Here is a 20,525-nt window from a genome sequence, read left to right on the forward strand (position 1 = left end):
TGGGCAGCCAGCCATGCCCAGCCAGAGCCTCGGGGCAGCTGGTCCAGGACAGCCCTTGCCGTGAAGCCCAAGGGAAGGTCCCGGAATACAGGATCCTACGGCCCTGCCCACACTCTTCCCTCTGCCCTGTCCAGAGCGTTGGAACAGGAAATGGGGGGCAAGGCTGATCCCTGAGGCTGTGCCTGGTTGCTGCAAGGGTTTAGTAAGATAAAGGCCTAGGGTAGAGCAGGTGAGAAGGTGGGTGGGTCAGAGAAGCATCCTGGAGGAGGGAGCATCTGGGCTCCCGGAGACAGAGTTGGACTCTAACTAACCAGAAGAGGAAGCAGGGGCACCTGGGGTCAGGTGCCAACAGGAGCAAAGGAGACACGGAGTGACAAGGGGGCGGGACCAGAGCCTGGAGGCCCTGGAATGGAGGGTCCAGGGGATCGGGAGCCAGAGGCAATAGGGAGCAGGGACAGAGGCCTCATTCAGCACGTCGGACCCCCAGGTCACGGGCAGGTCATTCCCACGTTGGACTCTGAAAGGGGCAGCAGGGAGGCCCAGGAGTGCCATCACCTCCCAGCCCAGACACCGCTTTGGTTTGCCTGCAAAGCCAGACTTCCCAGGCCGCACTGTTGCCCAGTGAGGACTGAGCTGGCCCTGGTCCAGTGGGGCATGGGCAGGCGAGGCAGGGGTTAGGGCCCAGGGGCCCCGCCCTAAGGGGGGCCTCAGAGGAGTTGGCCCACCCCTCTTCCCACAGCTAGGCGTTGGAGGGGATGCACGGCCTTCCGAGATGAGAGATCGGGGGCTGCCGGGTGCCCAGATGGATTGTTTTCAAGGCCAACAGGCCCTGAGCCAGCGCCTGCAGGCCCGGGCGCGACTGCTATCCCCCAGCCCCACCTCCCACCTGGCACCACCTGGCGCTCTGTTCAGCTCAGCCCTGGGCCAGTCACGGCGGCCTGCAGGTGTGGGAGCACCAGGAACGCAGCCTGGGGGAGCAGGGACTCCAGGCCCACTGCTGCCACGGGACCTGGGACGGCAGGTTGCCTAACTTCTCTGGGCCTTGGTTTCCCCATCTGTCAAATGGGGATGATAGCCGTGTTCCCTTCCGAGGGCACTGTGGCGAGGAGAAAGGATAATGTGTGTAAAAGCGCCCTTGGGGGGCTCACGGCCAGGCAGACACAGGAGGAAGAATCACCCAGCACAGCACAGAGCCACGTCAGTCACCTGGCCAGCCCCCTCGGCCTTTGCGGAGGTCAGGGGGTAGCAGGAGGTGCAGGGAAGTCTCCAACAGGCAGGGTTCTGGAATGCAGGCCCGTGCTGGAGCCCCTCTGGGTCAGTGTCCCTCCACCCCTTCAGGGCGTGGTGTGAGTCCGGGCCCCTCTGCCAAGCCCCGCAGCACAAACCGGAGCCTCCGGGATCTGAACAGCCGAGCTCGTCCCTGCTGGGTGCGGCTATGGAGCAGCTGGGCGGCCGCAGGCGGTTTGCTCTGATTCTGGGCATTTACCTAAACAGCAGGCAGAGGACACTTTCCTCTGAGAGGCCCGTTCTGCCTGGCTGGTGCCTGCAAAGTAGCTTGGCCCTTAGGGCTAAAAATCTGAAGTTCAGAGGAGGGCAGGGCTGAGAAAGGGAGAGGTTGGCCCGGTGGGGGGGGGCACGGGTGGCAGCTTTCAGAACTCCCCAGCAGTGAGGGGCTAGAGCGGCAGCGGGCAGGGGCGGCAACAGGGCAGAGGCGCAGAGCCCAGGAGGGTCCAGCGCTGGCCCCGAGGGTGCGCCGGCCGGTCCGAGGAAGCTGCAGGGAGATGTCGACGGGGACAGGGCCCGTGCACGCAGGCCTTCCCTCCAACTCGTGAAACTCTTAATGGTTTTAGTTTGGAATTTGTGTTTTGTAAGTGAGTCCAACAGAATGATGGGTCACGCATCGGGGGGTTGGAACCCGTGTAGGTCATCTCCCTTTGGGCTGTCGCCCTGCCTCCTGGCCACGCACCGCCCATCACCCCCCCAACTGTTGTTCCAGGCCCATCACACCTCGTGCACACACCAACCCGGAAATCCCTGCCGCCCTCTGCCCCCAGTGGGGCCCTGAGCACGAGCACAGGGAGGGTCAGGGGCAGCACGCACACTGCACAGCATCCCAGGGCGGGCCCTGGAGGGGGCTGTCCCCGCACTGGGCTGGCCGCCACAGAGCACTTTCTGTGGATGATTTGGCAGGGGCGAGCCTCTCACCCACTTCCAGTCCAGGTGCTGCGTGCTTCCTGCACGGAGGTTCCGATCTTGGGGTTCCCTTGGGTTTCCTAACACCACACTCAGCCGCCCGTGGTTTGTACACACACCGGGGGTGTGGCCCTGGGCGTCTGTCAGGGTCTCCATTCATGGCAAGCAGCCCTGTGCCCCAGAGAGGACGATATTAAATACCAACAACAACAAACCACCACCACCACAGCATGGCAGGTCAAGAGAGAGACCGTGGAAGGAAAAATATTTTCTATTTTAGTACACTTAGGAACAGGCTTTCTTTAAGCTCTTTGAATGATGAGTCCTATGTTTTCATTCCGCAATGGGCCCCACAATTGTGCAGCTAGCCCTGGTCAGGTGGAATCTGAGAGAAGGACTTCTGTGGAGGCAAAGGGGAGACAAGTGCAAAGGCCCTGAGGTAGGAACATGGCCAGTACAGTTGAACGAGGCAGCCAGTGTGGCTGGAGTAGAGTAAGCAAGGGACAGGGTTGCTGGGGAAGAGGGGAGTAAGGAGGGGAGGTGGCAACCTGTGCCAACCCTGTAGGCTGTGGAGGGACTTTGGCCTTGGCGGAGTGAGACGGAGAGCCCGTGAGAGTTCGGAGAGGAGTGAAACGGTCCCGCTTATTTTAAGATGTTCATGCCGAGTGCCAGACTGAGGATGGGCTGGAGGGCAGGTGGTGGGTGGTCAACGCGCAGCGAAGGCAGAAGCAGGTGGTCGGTGTGGAAGCTCCCGTAGTGGTCCAAGCGGGGCACACAGCCCCCCTGGCCTGCGGTGTCAGCGGGGGGGGGGAGAGCGAAACAGGTAAGACTCTGGAGAGGTGCTGAAGGCAGAGCCGAAAAAATGTCCTAGTGAACCAGACCTGGGACCCGGGACGAGGAGTGATGACTCAAAGGTGACCCTGAGGTTCTGACCTGAGCAGCCAGAAAGACGGGGCTGGGGGGAGGGCACCCTCCCCTGAGTCGAGGAAGGCCACAGCCATGTTGGGGTGCGGGGTGTCCGTTTACAACACTGCTCCGGCAAATTACCACACACTTGCTTGTTTCAAACAACCCACATTTAGGGGCGCCTGGGTGGCTCAGTGGGTTGAACCTCTGCCTTTGGCTCAGGTCATGATCTCAGGGTCCGGGGATCGAGCCCCACATCAGAGAGGATGCTCAGCGGGGAGCCTGCTTTTTCCCCCATCCCTCCGCCTCTCTGGCTACTTGTGATCTCTCTCTCTCCGTCAAATAAATAAAATTAAAAAAAAAAACACCCCACATTTATTCTCTGACCTTTCTGGAGGCCAGAAGTTTGAAATCAGTCTCACTGGCCTCAAGCCAGGGTGTCTGTGGGGCTGGTTCCTTCTGGGAAATCTGTGTCCTCGTCTTTTCTAGCTTCTGGAAGCCACCTGTGTTCTTTGGCTCATGACCCCTCTTTGCATCACTTCCAGTGACATGATTCTGTCACCCCCACGCCTGCCTCTGAACCCAGGCCTCAGTCTTATAAGGACCTTTGTGATGGTCCAGGAAGCACCTGGAGGGTCCAAGACAGCCTCCTCATCTCAAGAGCCTTAAGTCAATCACGCCCGTGAGTCTGTTTTGCCACATAAGGTAACATACGTGGGTAAGGATGTGGTTCTCTTTCGAGAGGCTGCTAGACCTCTCAGAGCAGAGCAACCTACCAGAGGGATTTAAAAAACAGGGATCCCCTTCTGGCCTTAGTAAGCCAAGATGCCCATTAGATACGGAGGCAGAGATTCCAGGAGCGCGTCCAGAGAAAGAAAGGCGGAGTTGAGGGAGGCGGTCCAGGCTGAGGACGGAGTGTGGGAGTCGTGCATCAGCAAACAGCATTTAAAGCTGCGAAACTGGGTGAGATGGTCTGTGATCACCATTTCAGGATGCTGAAGCGTTCTCCCAAGAGACAGAGATAGGAACAAGGAGAGAACAGCAGATAAGGAAAGTAAAAGACTAAACCAGGATATCTGAGATCTGAAATGTCAGGAATTACCCAAAGGGGAGAAAAATGAAAAAACAAAAACCAGAAAACAGAAGAAATGAAATAATTGAAGTTTAAGAGAAACCCCCAGAACCAAAGAATACAGACACACTGATGAAAGACCCCCACCATCACCAGCACAGGTAACAGATAAAATCCCACGTCGGGGCACTTGATCTAGAAATAGGGATAAAGGTAAGAAACCAGAAGCTTCCAAAGAGGAAAAGAAGCAAGTCATCTTAAAGCATGAAATAGGGAAGCAGAATTGCTTCCAAGCAACTACCAGAAACAAGACGACGATGGGGTCAACGCTTTCAAAAATTCTGAGAGTCGATGATTTCCAACCTGGAGTCTGACACCCAGCCAAACTGTCCGTCAGTTGTGAGAGTTGAATTAAGACTCGGGATGCAACATCTCCCAACATTTTTCCCCCATGCACCTTGTCTCAGGAAGCTACTGAAAGGTGTGCTTCCCCGTACGGAAGATGCAAGTTCACGAAAGAGGAAGATAAAGAGTTTAGGAAACAGACACCTGGGCAGGAGAGGGGCGAGAAGTCGTCCCAGGAGAACAGCCATCCAGCGGACTCGAGAGGAACCCAAATACTAGGGCTCACAGAGAAAAGAGGGTTAGGTACAGACGACTCAAAAATCTGTGGAACCGGGACGCCGGGGTGGCTCAGTTGGTTGGGCAGCTGCCTTCGGCTCAGGTCGTGATCCCAGGGTCCTGGGATCAAGTCCCACATCGGGCTCCTTGCTCGGCTTCTCCCTCTGCCTCTGCCTGCCTCTCTGTCTGCCTGTGCTCGCTCGCTTTCTCTCCCTCTGTCTCTGACAAATAAATAAATAAAATCTTTAAAAAAAAAAAATCTGTGGAACCTGGGTGGTTCAGTCAGTTAAGGTCAAGATCAGGTTACGATCCTAGGGTCCTGGGATCGAGTCCCACATCCGTTTTCTTGCTCAGCGAGGGGGTCTGCTTCTCCCTTGCTGCTTCCCCTGCTTTTGCTCTCTTGCTTGGTCTCTCAAATAAATAAACAAAATCTTTTTTAAAAATCTATGGAACATTTTTAAGAAGTTAGGGCATGACTGATATACAGTCAAAATCTTCCTTTTAAGGTGGATAATTTGATGAATTTGGAAAGTGTGACTCGTCATGTAACCAACCACGGTAGGGAACATTTCTGTCACCCTGAGAAGTTCCCTTGTTCCCCACTGCAGTCCGCGCCCCCTCATCTTCCAGCAACTACTGATCTGCTCTCGGTCCCTGCGATATTTCCATCCCTGTAACATTCCAGAACGTCATTTGAGTGGAAGGACCCGGGCACAGTCCTTTGTGTCTGCCGCCTTCACTTAGCGTGATGCTGATTTTAGATGTATCCATTTCGCTCTGTCAATCAGTTCCTTTGCTCCTATGGCTGAAGTCCTACTGCTTCGTAGCAAACTACTGCACTCACCGGGGGAAGGGAGGCTGGGTTATTTCAAGGTCGGGCTTATTATGACTCAAGTTACATGAATATTCACATACCGGTTTTTGGATGCATGCGTCTTTTCATTTCTCAAGGTAAGTCACTGAGACCGCTTCTCATAGTGCGTGAGTGTGTGTGTGCACACCGATACATGAAATTCCGCAAGAAGATACCAAACTGTTTTCCAACGGGGCAAAACCCTTTTGCGTCCCTGCCAGCAGCATATGAGGGTTCCAGATGCTCTGCCTAGGCACCAGCACCTGACATGGTCAGCCTCACCGGGCTTAGCCTTGACAGCAGGGCTGTGATGCTACCTCCTTGGTGCTGACGAAGGACAACCTTCCGTGTGCTTATGCGGCATCTGTTGATACCTGTTGACGTATCTCTTCACATTTCTTACTCATTTTTTATTGGGTTGTTTGTCTTATTACTGAGTTATAAGAGTTACTTATATATTCTGCCTATAAATCCTGTGATGTTCTGCATCTGGGAACTTTGGTTTTTTTTTTTTTTAATTTAAGATTTTATTTATTTATTTGACGGAGAGAGAGAGAGAGAGAGAGATCACAAGGAGGCAGAGAGGCAGGTAGAGAGAGAGGGGAGAAGCAGGCTCCCTGCTGAGTGGAGAGCCCGATGCGGGGCCCGATCCCAGGACCCTGAGATCATGACCTGAGCCGAAGGCAGAGGCTTAACCCACTGAGCCACCCAGGCACCCGGTGCATCTGGGAACTTTGTAGCCAGGTCCCTTACAAAAACAAAAATGAGGGCGCCTGGGTGGCTCAGTGGGTTAAGCCGCTGCCTTCGGCTCAGGTCATGATCTCAGAGTCCTGGGATCGAGTCCCGCATCGGGCTCTCTGCTCAGCGGGGAACCTGCTTCCCCCTCTCTCTCTCTGCCTGCCTCTCTGCCTACTTGTGATCTCTCTCTGTCAAATAAATAAATAAAATCTTAAAAAAAAATGATGCTAATAACAATACTACTGGGGTCATTTCCCCTCTATTAGCAACTAAAATCCCAGCTGGGCCTTCCTTGGCCTTCAGGCTCCTGCTTCCTCCTTGGAGATACTGACCCTTGAAGATGTTCACTTTATTTATTTATTTATTTATTTATTTATTTATTTATGTGTCAGAGAGAGACAGAGAGAACAGAAGCAGGGGGGAAGTGGCAGGCAGAGGAAGAAACAGGCTCCCCGCCAAGTAAGGAGCCTGATGTGGGGCTCGATCCCAGGACCCTGAGATCAAGACCTCAGCTGAAGGCAGACGCTGCGCTGAATGAACCACCCAGGCGTCCCTGGGTGTCAACTTTATATCTGGGAAGGGCCTTTTTCCTGTTCCTTCACTTCTAAAAGAGACCAGTTTGGGGGCGCCTGGCTGGCTCAGTCAGAAGAGTGTGTGACTCTTAATCTCAGGGTTTTGAGTTCAAGCACCACACTGGGTGCAGAGATGACTTAAAAAGTTTAAATAAAACTTAAAAATATATATAAATAAGAGACCAGTTTCATCAACCATAAGAATATAATCTGGAGAAGGGGGGTGAGGTTATGGACATTGGGGAGGGTATGTACTATGGTGACTGCTGTGACGTGTGTCAACCTGGCGATTCACAGACCTGTACCCCTGGGGATAAAAATATATTATATGTTTAGGGACGCCTGGGTGGCTCAGTTGGTTAAGCAGCTGCCTTCGGCTCAGGTCATGATCCCAGGGTCCTGGGATCGAGTCCCACATCGGTCTCCTTGCTCAGCAGGGAGCCTGCTTCTCCCTCTGCCTCTGCCTGCCTGTCTGCCTGTGCTCGCTTGCTCTCTCTCCCTCTGTCTCTGACAAATAAATAAAATCTTAAAAAAAAATATATATATATATAACATGTTTATAAAAATAATTTAAAAATGAAAAAAAATATAATCTGGGGGCAGTTTTCTTTATAGATTGAAAAATATGGTGTTTCTGGGGCGCCTGGGTGGCTCAGTGGGTTAAAGCCTCTGCCTTCAGCTCGGGTCATGATCTCGGGGTCCTGGGATCAAGCCCCGCATCGGGCTCTCTGCTCGGCAGGAGGCCTGCTTCCCCCCCCACCTCTCTCTCTCTGCCTGCCTTTCTGCCTACTTGTGATCTCTGTCTGTCAAATGAATAAAATCTTTAAAAAGAAAAATATGGTGTTTCTTTGGTTGGTTGGCTGGTTGGGGTTTTATCTGGAGAGAGAGAACGCGAGCTCACGAGGTGGGTGAGGCAGGTAGGGGCAGAGGGAGAGGGAGAGAGAGAATCCCAAGCAGGCTCCATGCTCAGCACAGAGCCTGACGCAGGACTTGATCCCACAACCCTGAGATCATGACCTGAGCCCCAATCAAGGGTCAGACGCTCAACCAACTGAGCCTCCCAGGCGCTCCATTATTTCTTTATTTTTTTCCCATTATTTATTTCTTAACAGCAGCTGCAAGTTATTTATTTTTCTAATTTTATTTTTTAGGTTATATATTACTCAGATTTCTTTATTTTGCAGCTGGGTCGGACAATGTGTGGAATGAGCAGCTGTTCAGCAGTTTCTGAATATTATACTGTCGGCTCTAACCACGTTCAAAGCTGAGACTCTTGGCTTCACTATTTTCTCTTCATGAAAGTATTAAAAGGACGGATTATGCATGATCAGAACTGGTGTAGATTCAGCACTTGGGCTTTTAGAAAAAAGTTGTAACATAAAGGAGCATGTTTGCAACTTCCTCTTGCTTGCCCTCGGCTGCCGCAGAAGGTCTGCTCGCGGAGGAGAGCAGTGGCCCCACACCGCGCTGCCCGAGCCCTAAGGGAGGGCTTTACTGCGGCATGTGCCAACTTACCTGTTTCCAAAGACCTTCATATTCCCAAGGCCCTCTTTTGTGTTTTGTCTCTTAGATTCCACATAAGTGACATCATATGGTATTTTTCTTTCTCTGACTGACTTATTCCACTTGGCAAAATCTCCCCAGGTCCATCCATGTTGTCATTAATGGCACGAGTCCATTTTTTTCATGGCTGAGTAATATTCCATTGTATGTAAATATACCACAGCTGCTGCTGCTGCTTCTTTTTTTTAAATATTTTATTTATTTGACAGAGCGAGATCACAAGTAGGCAGAGAGGCAGGCAGAGAGAGAGGGGGAAGCAGGCTCCCTGCCAAGCAGAGAGCCCAATGTGGGGCTCGATCCCAGGATCCTGGGATCATGACCTGGGCTGACGGCAGAGGCTTTAACCTACTGAGCCACCCAGGCGCCCCCATACCACAGCTTCTTTATCTGTTCGTCTACCGATGGACATTTGGGCTGCTTCCGTATCTTGGCTGTTGTAAATAATGCTGCAGTGAACACAGGGGTGCATTTGTCTTTTCAAATGCTGTTTCACTTTCTTTGGGTAAATACCAAATAGGAGAATTACTGGGCCGTATGGTAAGTGTATTTTTATTTTTCTTGAGGAATCTCCATATGTTTTCTACAGTGGCTGCTCCAATTTACATTCCCACCAATAGTTCACAAGGTTCTTCTTCTTCTTCTTTTTTTTTTTAAGATTTTATTTATTTATTTGAGGGAGAGAGAGAGCACGCCAGAGAGAAAAGCACAAGTCGGGGGTGGGGCAGACACAGAAGCAGACTTCCCACTCTTTTAGGGAGCCTGAGGCAGGACTCGATCCCAGGACCCTGAGATCATGACCTGAGCCGAAGGCAGACGCTTAAGCAACTGAGCCACCCAAGCTCCCTGCACAAGGGTTCTTTTTTCTCCACATCCTTGCCAACATTTGTTCTCTCTTGCCTTTTTGATACCAGCCACTCTGACAGGTGTGAGGTGAGATCTCGTTGCGGTTTTGATCTGCCTTCCCTGATGCTGAGTGATGCCAAGCATCTCTCCATGGCTCTGTTGGCCGTCTGTGTGTCTTCGCTGGAAAATGTCTGTTCAGGTCTTCCGCCCTGTTTTAACTGAACTGCTTGTTTGTTTGCTGCTGAGTTGCATAAGTACTTCATGTATTTTGGGTATTAACCCCTTATCAGATATATGATTTGCAAATATCCTCTCCCATTCTGTACGCGGCCTTTTTGTTTTGCAGATGGTTTCTTTTTCTGTGCAAAAGCTTTTTAGTTGGTGTAGTACTAAGTTCCTATTTTTGCTTTTATTTTCCTTGTCTGGGGAGATATACCTGGAAAAAAAAATGTCACTAAGGTTGACGTCGAAGAAATTACTGGGGCGCCTGGATGGCTCAGTTGGTTAAGCGTCTGCCTTCAGCTCAGGTCATGATCCCAGCGTCCTGGGATAGGGAGTGGGGGGGTGTCCCTGCTCAGCGGGGAGCCTGCCTCTCCTTCTCCCTCTGCCCCTCTCCCCCTGCTCATGTTCTCTCTTTCTCTCTCAAATAAATAAATTCTTGAAAAAAATAAAAGAAATTACTACTAAGGCCCTCTTTTCAATTGTCGGCATACTTGCCCCTCCCTGATGACTTCAAAACTTTACCATACTGGGAAAATTTGCCCATGAGTAGGTGAGTAAGATGACTAAATTCTCATCCATCAGAGTAGAGAGCCCACCAAGAGTATCTAGAACTGAAAGTCAAGCAACAACTGTCTGAGCATTATATTTACAAACATGATGGTACCACACATGCACACAGATGGTGGGAGAGTAGAAGGCATTGCCCCCAGGACTCATGACGCAGAGACGGGCCTGGACCTGCTGTTTTAGCTCAGAAGTATTCGCAAACTATTTGTCTGGTTAAGAATCGAGACCATGGAGGGGCATTTGGGTGGCTCAGTAGGTTAAGCATCCAACTCTTTATTTCAGCTCAGGTCAGGTCCTGGTCTCAGGGTCGTGGTCTCAATCTCCTGAGACAGAGTCTCAGATCGGGGTCCAGGGTGGGCATGGAGCCTGCTTGAGATTCTCTCCCTCCCCCTCTGCTCCTCCCCACACCATTCGTCCTCACTCTTTCTCTCTCTGAAATAAATAACCGAACCTTAAAAAAATAATCAAGTCCATGGATTATTTCTATGAGCATACGGACTACAGGGGCGCCTGAGTGGCTCAGTTGGTTAAGCATCTGACTCTTGATTTCAGTTTAGGTCTTGATGTTGGGGTGGTGAGGTCAAGCCCCGAGTTGGCCTCCGGGCTCAGCATGGTGTCTGCTTGAACATTCTCTCTCCTTCTGCCTCTGCTCCTCCCTGCTGCTTGCCCATGCTTCCTCTACCTCAACATAAATAAAATCTTAAAAAAAAAGAGTAAGAATTATAGTTGACCTTTGAACAATACAGTTTTGAAATATGCAGTTTCCTCCATATATGGATTTTTTTGGATAGATACAGAATAGTACCATTAACGTATCCTCTCTTAGGATTTTCTCCAGTTTTCTTAACTGTAAGAATACAGTATATAATACATACAACAGACAAAATATGTGTTAATTGACATTTTATGTTATTGGTAAGGCTTCCGGGCAACAGTAACTGTTAGCTAGTAGTTATGTTTTGGGGGAGTCAAAAGTTACATGCAGATTATCAACCACATGAGGGTGTCAGTGCCCCTTCCCTCTGCGTCCTTCAAGGATCAACTGTCATTTTTTTTTAAGATTTTATTTATTTTATTTATTTATTTGACAGAGAGATCACAAGTAGCAGAGAGGCAGGCAGAGAGAGAGGGAAGCAGGCTCCCCGCTGAGCAGAGAGCCCGATTTGGGGCTTGATCCAGGATCCTGAGATCATGACCTGAGCCGAAGGCAGAGGCTTAACCCACTGAGCCACCCAGGCACCCCCAACTATCATTTTAAACATAAAGAGAGTTGGGTATTTTGTCCCGTTTTGTCCCCACTTTTGCATGTTTGGGTTTTGACTTGGAATTTGAATCAGGCCTTTCTGACTCTGATCACTAAGTTACACGTAAAGAGCATTAGAAGCCCATTTGGGAGGAGCCGGGAAGGGAGTGCGGGGCTGTATCCTGTACGTGCGCCCACGGCCACGTACTGATTTCCCTTGTGGCCCAGACACGCCCATCTTTCAAGAGCATCATTCTCCAGCAAGGCTCCTGCATGACCTCCACATATCAGTCACACTTCAATCGGCTGACCCTCCCTCCTTGCTCAGCCAGGCAGGCTAACAGGTGGGCATTTCCCAGAGGGGGCAGTGGAAGGTCTGTCTGGTGCCGTCCCTGTTCACTTGGAGGGGTTTCCTGAACTTGTCCATAACTGTCTCGGGCACCCCAGTACAAAGCACTGTAACCGGCCACATTGTCTCCACATGCCGGGAGGGCCAGCCCCACTGCCGGCTGGCTTCTCCAGTGCTGGCAAAAAGGACAGACCGCCCTGTTCTAGCTTGTGTTCACGTCTGCGTGGAGGAGGCTGAGGTGGGCGAGTGAGAGAGGGAAGACACTGCCATGCAGCCGGTCTTTCAGCTGTGGGCATTTCAAGGTCATGCTGGCATGCCTGAGCCCCTGAGGCCACACGTCAGTAGATGCTGAGTGTGGCGCCTCATGCAGGGGTCAGGGATCCTCCCAGCCTGACAGCAATGTCTAACCCGGGACAGGGGGACAGTAAATGCCCGCCTGCCCTTCCTGTGTGCCACAGCGATCATTTCCTGTAATCCAGGCAGAAACCCTTGCAGTAAACCCTGTTATCCCCATTTTACAGAGGAGCAAAGTGAGGCACAGAAAGGTTGTGTAACTTGGCCAAAATCACACAGTTGAACTAAGTAGCAGGTGGTCTAGCTTCACAGTCTAAGCTCACAGGTACTCTGTGAAAGTATATTTTGTTAACTTCTAGCTACAAAATATCCAATGAGTTATAGCAAAATGGATTCTAAGTTCATAGAACAGTGGGAAGTGTGACAGAGTGCAAGATTTAAACTGATAACTGGGTTTCAAATTTGGATTCCTGACTGGGGAGCCCATTACCATGAACTGCTTGCATCCACAGACCCACAGACCCTCTAGGTAGGAGGGCAGGGAATAGACCCCAGCTCTTCCCAGTGGGGGGCCTTGGACAGGTCACTTGCTCTCAAGGTCAGGCCTCCTCTTGGGGATTCCTTTGCTGGAGATCTCCCCTTCCACTTCCCTCTAGCCCCGGGGGAGGTAACTGTCCCCCTGTGCTGGCCCTGGAGTCCTGCCCTCTCTCTATGGTTCCGTTACTCCCTCTTCTGTAAGCAGTGCCCCTTTGTAAATAACCCTCCTGGAATTTCCCTAATTTGCGGAAGCCATCTGTTTTCCCACGGGACTCTGACTGATGTGACAGCATCATGAATAATGGTGGAAACTGGAAGCACCTGAAATATAGGAGAGCACAGTGAGGGGGTGGGGGGCGTTTAGGGCACCCTGGAGCGGCTTGCCAGGAGGTGATGCAGCCCGCAGAAAGACGTTCGGAAAAAACCATTATGGCGGAGTGGGGGAAGGGCACGCCTAGGGTGGGATGCTCGGGGAAGAACAAAAGACCCGGGACTAAACTGCTTTTATGGCAAGACCTCTAACAAGCTCGGTGCGGGGAGGGAATGCAACTTGGTAGCCTCAAGATCAGAAATCAATGAATCTACAGCAAAGGCCTCTCCTTCCCATCAGAGCCCCAGGAGGATCCCAGGAGGAGGGGGAGATGTGGTTTAGACCTCAGACCAGGACAAGGATGTATGTGTGTGTGTGTGTGTGTGTGTGTACCTGGCCTCAGACCAGGACCAGGGTGAAAGTGTGTGTGCACACATACATGTGTGTGCGTGTGTACGTACCTGGCCTCAGACCAGGACCAGGGTGTGTTTGTATGTCTGTATCTGCATGTGTGCATGCGTGCGGGCGTGTCTGCATACGTGTGTATGCGTGCGTGTGTAACCGGCCTCAGACCAGGACCAGGGTGTGTGCCCGTAAGCACGCGTGTGTATGCACGCCTGTGCGCGCGCGCGTACACGCACCTGGCTTAGCCACGGGGAAGCCCCGCCCCTCCGAGGACGCCCCGCCCTCCCGGGGCGGAGCCGGCAGCGCCGAGGGGAGGAGCGCGCCCCGCGCTGGGTGCGGCCGCCGGGACTGCGGCCCCCGCGGGGCTCCAGTTCCCGCCCCCGCTACCTTAGGCTCCCCCAGGGTGGCCGCGGACGAGTGGCGATCCCTCCCGGGGCTTCAGGGAGACCTGCCTCGCGCAGTCCCCGCAGGGAGGAGTGGAGGCTCCCGGGTGCCGAGCCATTGCCGTGTCCCCCACAGGCCGCACCCCGCACCCCGAGGCGGTGACCCGGCAGCTCGGCCCCGGAGGCGGCCACTCGCCTGGGGGGGCGCGGGCGCCGCTCCCCAGCTCCCGAGACCCCGCCCGCGGCCCCCACCTCCCGGCGGGGGCGGGGGCGGCGGCCGGGGCGCGGGGCCGGGCGTGCAGGCGCAGTTCCCCGGTGGCGCACCGCGGCCCCCCGCAGGCCAGGCGCCCCCTCTGCCCGCCGCTGGGACCCGGTGGCCGCCACACCCCGCGCGGCCCCGCGAACCCCGAGAAGCACAGACCGCTGGCCGTGCTCTCCTCTTCCAGCCTTGACGACGGAAGTGTCACTTCTTGCGCCGCCAGAGAAACGGAACCGCGGCTGGGTCGCGGCCAACCCTCGTGGAAACAGGTTTCCCCGGGAACGGGGAGGGTGGAGCCCGAGCCTCCCCGCGCGGCCCCCGCCTCCACCCTGGGCGGGAGCCGGACGGGAGCCCTCGGGCTGCCCGCGGGCAGAGCGCGAGCGGGAGGGGTTGGCCCGGGGTGGGGGGAGGTGGGCGAGGGTCTGGCAGGGAAGCGGGACAGGCTGCCGCAGGAGCTCCTGAGCCCCCGGGGCTTTAACGACTCTAGCAGGGTGTGGGGAGCCCTGAGGGTTGCGGGGAGCCACTGGGGAGGCGGCCGCTGTGATTTCCACTTTGGAAACCCCCTTCTGGCCCTAGAGCTGCTAAATCAGCGAGAGCGGCTCAGGTTGGGGTGCAGAGGGAAACGGGGTTGGCTGGCCCAGAGGGAGAGAGGCCTAGGCCGTGCCCAATGTCTGGTTGGAGGAGGGCTGAGTAGATGGCAAGGTGGAGTGGCCCAAGCTGGACAGAGGAAGGGGTCCTGAAGTGTGGCCCTTCCCAGGGCCAGCGTGGCAAAGTAGGACCCCAGCACTGGACTTTCCAGTGCCAGTTCCCTAGGCCTGCATGGAGCTCTGCTCTCCTCATGGAGTCATGGTCCCCACCTCCCCCCCACCAATGGCAATGGGCCGAAGCTTCGGGGGTCATCCCACGTCCTTTCTTTCCTATCTAAGAACCCCCCTTCAAAGCACATCTGAGAGGAGTTCCCTTCCCCAGTCTGCCAACTTCACCTTGGTTCTCCTAAGGGGTCTCCCTCCTCCAATCTTGCCACCCTCCCCATGGTAGCCACCGGGCATTGGAAGGCCTAAATCAGGTCCCTCTACTCCCCTGGAAAACCACTAATATAAAATCCAGACTCTCCTGGCCCACAAACCCCAACTGGACCTCACCTCCCTTCACTCTCCTGGGCTCCACCCTTAAGCCCCCCAGTGCTCGCCCCAAGAGTTGCCCAAGTTCATGCCCTTCTCACCTGCTCTTTTGCTTCCTTGACATGGTCCTCCTGAGGAGCCCTGCAGGGCTACCTCCTGAGTGTTTGGGTCTCAACTCAAATGTCACCTTCTTCTGGAAAAGCCGTCACATTTTCTGACTTTACTGGTTTTGTAATACACTTAACCGGTGTTTGAAGTTATTTTCTTTCTGTTCTTGCTTAGCACCTTCTCCCCTGACAAGAATATAAGCTCCATGGATTTAGGAACCGTGTTTGTCTTGCTCAAGTTTCTGTCCCCACAGCCTGGACCAGGGCTCAGCACCCAGGAGAAAGCCAATCAACCTCTGTTAGCTGAGGGCACTGACCCCTAGGCCAAATAGGTGTGTTGCCAGCTCTAAGGTGGCAGGTTGTGACAGGTGATGTGGGACTGAGCAGTCTGGAAGAAGGTGGTTGAGATGAGCTCTCCTGGAGGGATCTGGGAAAACCTTGAAGAGGAGGATGGATTTGAATTGTGACAAGAACAGGTAGCACTTGGGAGGAAATGGACAGAGAGCTTTTGCAGGCACGGGAAGGCGGATGCACGAGGACTTGGGGGAGGGAGTGGCTAGGGTTTGGGGTGGCAGGGGTATACAGTCCCTGCTGGGAGGTGCTGGGGCATGGGAGGTTAACTTGAAAAAGTGGGTTGTGGCCCTACTGAGGGGTCCTGTTACAGACCGGATTGTGCCCCTACACCCCCCACCCCCAAGATTCATATGTCGAAGTCCTAACCCTTCTATAACCTCCCAATGCGACTATTTGGAGATAGGGCCTTTACAGAGGAACTCAAGTTTAAAGAGAGGATATATGGGTGAACTCTGCTCCGATATGACCGGTGTCCTTATAGGAAGAGGGAAAGACAACAGGGATGTAAGCACAATGAGAAAAGAGCCAGCAAGGGAATGGCCATCTGCAAGGAGAGAGACCTTCGAAGAACCCAACCCTGCCCGCACCTTGATCTGGGACTTCCAGCCCCCAGGATGGTGAGAAAATAAATTTCTGTTGTTTAAGCCCTCCATTCTGTAATCTTTCATTTTGGCTGCCCCTGCAAACTCATGTAGGTCTTAAGATCTTTATATTTTAATTTTAAATCGTGGTATATTCATCCGGTTCCACAATCCAGCATAAAAAGTAATAATGATCAGAAGATCAAGATCGTGAACGGTGATGCATCATGTTGATAGCGTGTGCCCTTGGTAGGATGTGGTGAAAATGGCACTTTACCCATGTGGCCTTCCCCCAAGAATCCCCTAAGCTCAGTCTAATGATAAGAAAAACATTAGGTAGGGCGACCGGGTGGCTCAGTGGGTTAAGCCTCTGCCTTTGACTCAGGTCATGATCTCAGGGTCCTGGAATAAAGTCCCACATCGGGCTCTCTACTTGTCAGGGAGCCTGCTCCCCCCCTCCCCCACACTTGCCTGCCTTTCTGCCTCCTTGTGATCTTTGCATGTCAGATAAATAAATAAAATATTAAAAAAAAAAAGAAAAACATTAGGTAAATCTCAAGTGAGGAATATTCTACAAAACACCCAACTTATACTCCTCAAAACTGTCAAGGTCATTAAAAAAACAAGGAAACTCTGGGAAACTGTCACAGCCCAGAGGAGCCTAGGGATACACGATGACTAAGGGTAATGTGGTATCTTGGATGGGGTCCTGCAACAAAGGACATTGGGTAAGACTAAGGAAATCTGAATGAAGTATGGACTTCCATTATCCTGCTGCATTGACCTAGGTCCGCTGGTTGTAACCAGCGTACCATCCTCATGCAAGATATTGATAAGACAGAAAACAGGGAGGCAAGGGAGACTATGAGAACTGTTTATATTATCTTTGAAATTTTTTTGTAAATTTAAAATGGTTCTAAAAATAAAGTCTTTTTTTTAAAAACAGTGAAAAGTCTCGCTCAGATTTCTGTCCCTTGTTTGTTCAGTGCCTGTTCCTACCCACAGCCTCTACTTCAAGAATCCTTCATGCAGGGGCGCCTGGGTGGCTCAGTTGTTAAGCATCTGACTTCAGCTCAGGTCATGTTCCCAGGGTCCTGGGATTGAGCCCTGCATTGGGCTCCCTGCTGGGCTGGAAGCCTGCTTCTCCCTCTCCCACTCCCCCTGCTTGTGTTCCCTCTCTCACTGTGTCTCTCTCCATCAAATAAATAAATAAATATCTTTAAAAAAAAAAGAATCCTTCATGCAGATACGAATCTATACTGCTTTTCTCCCAGAATGGCCTTTGTGTTTGCTTTAAAGAGCACTGAATCATTTTTACTATGAAGTATTTCAAACATACCAGGTAGAGGGACAAATACACCCCCCCCCATATGCCCACCACCCATATTCAGCACTTACCAGGAATTTGCCTGTATGGTTCAGCCATCCCTTCCTGCCTCGCCCTCCCCTTTTTGCTCAATTGTTGCCAAGCCAATTTCAGCCCTCATACATATGCTATGTGCATCTCTGTAACCTGCCCATCTTCTTACATTACACTAAAGCCTATACCCACCCCTCCCGATCAGGAGTGGTTCCTGAAGGGCCTCTTGTGAACTTGAGTCTGGGTGACAGAAGAGCTTTATAGGGCAGGCGTGTGTACATACGACCTAATTATGTCCGTGTGGGGGGTGATTTGGGCGTGGAGGTCAGAGCAGGGAGGCCTGTCATCGACACGCTTGGTCTGGATGCGTGGCGGGTGCAGCAGGGTGGAGAGAAGGAGAACCAGCCTTCTGGGGGACTGGGAGGGGAGCCTCTGAGGGATGGGGTAACTAAACAGCCTGCCTAGAGGACAGATGGGGCCGTGGCATGGGGGCAGGGCAGGTGCCACTCTCTGTACCTAGGGGTCCTACAGGCAAGAGTGGGACCCCAATGGCTAGGCTTTCCTTCTCAGAAGACTGGGCTCACTTTGACTACCTCCAGGCAGGGGCCACATCTTCGCAGTGCTCTGGCAAAGCCCGTGCCCTTCCCTGGCTTAGTGGGCAAGCACCCACCCCACGATTCATGAACATTAGCATGGCAGAGCTCGAAAGCCATTGGATACCACAGAAGCTAATCCCTCTCTGGTTACACAGAGAGAAACGGAGCCTCAGAGGACAGGGTGCCCGTTGCCCAGGACCACACACAGAGTGAGAAGCAGAGCTGGGGTTAGCATCCAGGTCCTGACTCCCTCCCACTACCCAGAGCTTTCTCTTCTCGCTCCAAACCCTGGTCCCGGAAGAGATGTGTCACTAGCCATTACTGCCCACGTGTGTAAGTTTAAAACTTCCTGGGCGGTCCCTCTCCCGGGGACATAGGTACAATAAGCCGGCTTGCTAATGATAGTGTAACTACAGGAAACTATTTATGGAGCACGTACCACGTACCACAAACTGTGCTACGAGCTTTTCATACCTCATGTCTGACCCTCTCCAAATCCCAGGAGGCAGCCACCATTATCTCTGTAATGGCCCATTATAGGGATGGGTAAACTGAGATTCAGAGAGAAGATGTAGCTTGTCTAGGATCATGCAGTGAGGGCGTGGCAGAGGCTGTTTGTCTAACTGGAAATTCTACACTCTTAAATACCAACGACTGTGGCCGCTGAAGACCAGGGGTGGCTTCCCATGAAGAGGACAGCTCTTACTGCCTGGCCTCCTCCCTCCTTGCCCCCCGCAGCCTCACCCACCGGCCTTGAGGCTCTCAGAGGATGCAGAGGAAGGGACAGGCTACAGATGGATGGCCCCTGGGACCTGCTGCCGTCTCCAAGCAGCCGGGCCCATCGCAGGGTGGCTGATGGCCTTTGGTGTTTGGGCCGTTAGCAGACCTCCGTGTTCAGGGTGCTCGTGGAAGTTTCAGCGCTGGCCGTGGAGTGCATCAGGCACAATCTCGTCTCAGCCAGGGTTCAAATGATTGGCACAGCCTGGAGGGCACAGAAAGGGTGCCTGCCCTTTCTGTGACCTTTGCTACACGGTGCGTGCCATGCCCTGCGCCGGGTTCTGGACACGGGGCCCTGGTCTCCGTCCCTCAGGCGCTCAGGCCAGAAGGAGGTTGTCAGGGGAGACAAGGCTGTAGGAAGAGACCTGGGCCCTACAGATGGGGCCGAGGCTTGAACCCGGGTCGTTCGAGCAGCACCGACGCTGGCACAGGTGGGCACAGGCGTTCGAGCCCGAGGGTATCGCGGGCGTGAAGGCCGCATATGGAGTGCGGGCACGAGCCCCGGAAAGCCGGCGGGAGCGGGGCCCCGGGGACCGGAGCGCAGGGCGGGCTCCCGGGTCCATCCCGAGCGCCGCGGGGCCGGGTCACGTGGATGTCTGGGGGCGCGCCACGCCCCTCCGACCCGGACCCCGGCTACAGCCGCGCCCGGCGCGGGGAGCCCGGGGTCAGGCCGCGGTCAGACGCGGACGCGCGCCGTCGCCGCGGGATGCGCCCCGCCCCCGGCGGCCGTCCGGAGCCCAAGGTTCGAGTCCGGGGCCTGGCGTGGCTCCCTCCGGAGCCGCGCCCGGGCCCTGCCCTCTTCCCGCCTCCGTTTTCCCTTTCCCGAGGTCTCGGAGAACCCGTGCTCTCGGTCGCGCGCGGCCCGGAGCCCGCAGGCCTCCACGCGGGGCGGGGCAGCAGCGAGGCGTCCGCAGCGCGCCCGCCCTCGGGAGCGCGGACGCGCACGGGCGCGCTCTCACCTGGCCGCCGCGAGAGCGGCTTTGGGCAGGCGGGGCTGGAAAGCCCCGCCCCTCGCCCCCGCCCCCTCCCCCGCCCAGCCAATCGGAGGGGGTCGCTGGCCCCGTGTGGGGCGACGCTCTGGGGGCGGGGCCTGCGGGGGCTGAGGAGAGAGCCCGAGGGCCGGCGGCGCGAGGCGGTCGGGCGGAGGCGGCGGCGGCGGCCGCTCCCGGGACAGCGACGCAGCGCGCCGGCGGCCGCGACAGGGCCGGTCAGGCTCCGCAGCCCGCCGCAGCCGCAGCCGCCGCCTCGCCGCTGAGGGCCCGAGAGCGCGGCGGCGGGCGCGCGGCCTGCGAGAACGGCCGGAGCGGCGGGCGCGGCGCGGCGCCGAGCGTCCTGTCAGGCGGCCGGAGGCGCCGCGGACCCGCGCCGAGATGATGCCGGTGGGTGCGGGCGGCGGCGGCTTCCTCCGCGGGCGGCCGGCCAAGCCTCCTTCCTCCCGCGGCTCCCCGCCCCCGGGGCCCGCGCGAGGCCGGGCGGGCGGGCGGGGAAGGAAGTGGCCTGGCGGGCGCGCCCGGCCCCGGCGCCCCCCGGGCGGGCAGGTGGGGGCGGCGCCGGGGCTGTCAGCGCGGGCCGGGCGGGGAACCGGGGCCCAGGGCCGGGGTCGGCGGCCGGGGCCGCGGCGAGGATCGCGACGGGCCCCCCACCCCCGGCGCCCCCTCGGCCGCGGCTCGGCCCTTCCTGCCGACCCTCCGAAGCTGGG

General features: G+C 54.8%; 1 protein-coding gene across 1 annotated transcript in view; it reads left to right on the forward strand.

Annotated features, from left to right (window-relative positions):
- Nucleotides 1–20,136: 20,136 nt before the first annotated feature.
- The window catches only part of PPP1R13B (protein phosphatase 1 regulatory subunit 13B), a 90,426-nt gene continuing 90,037 nt past the window's right edge, over nucleotides 20,137–20,525 (forward strand). Inside the window, exon 1 of the mRNA XM_044229888.1 lies at nucleotides 20,137–20,205. Coding sequence (XP_044085823.1) covers nucleotides 20,197–20,205 — 9 coding nt within the window. The 5' untranslated portion in view covers nucleotides 20,137–20,196. The remainder of the gene's footprint in view (nucleotides 20,206–20,525) is intronic.

The sequence above is a fragment of the Neovison vison genome, chromosome 13 (assembly GCF_020171115.1).
Source record: "Neovison vison isolate M4711 chromosome 13, ASM_NN_V1, whole genome shotgun sequence".
Lineage (NCBI taxonomy): Eukaryota > Metazoa > Chordata > Mammalia > Carnivora > Mustelidae > Neogale > Neogale vison.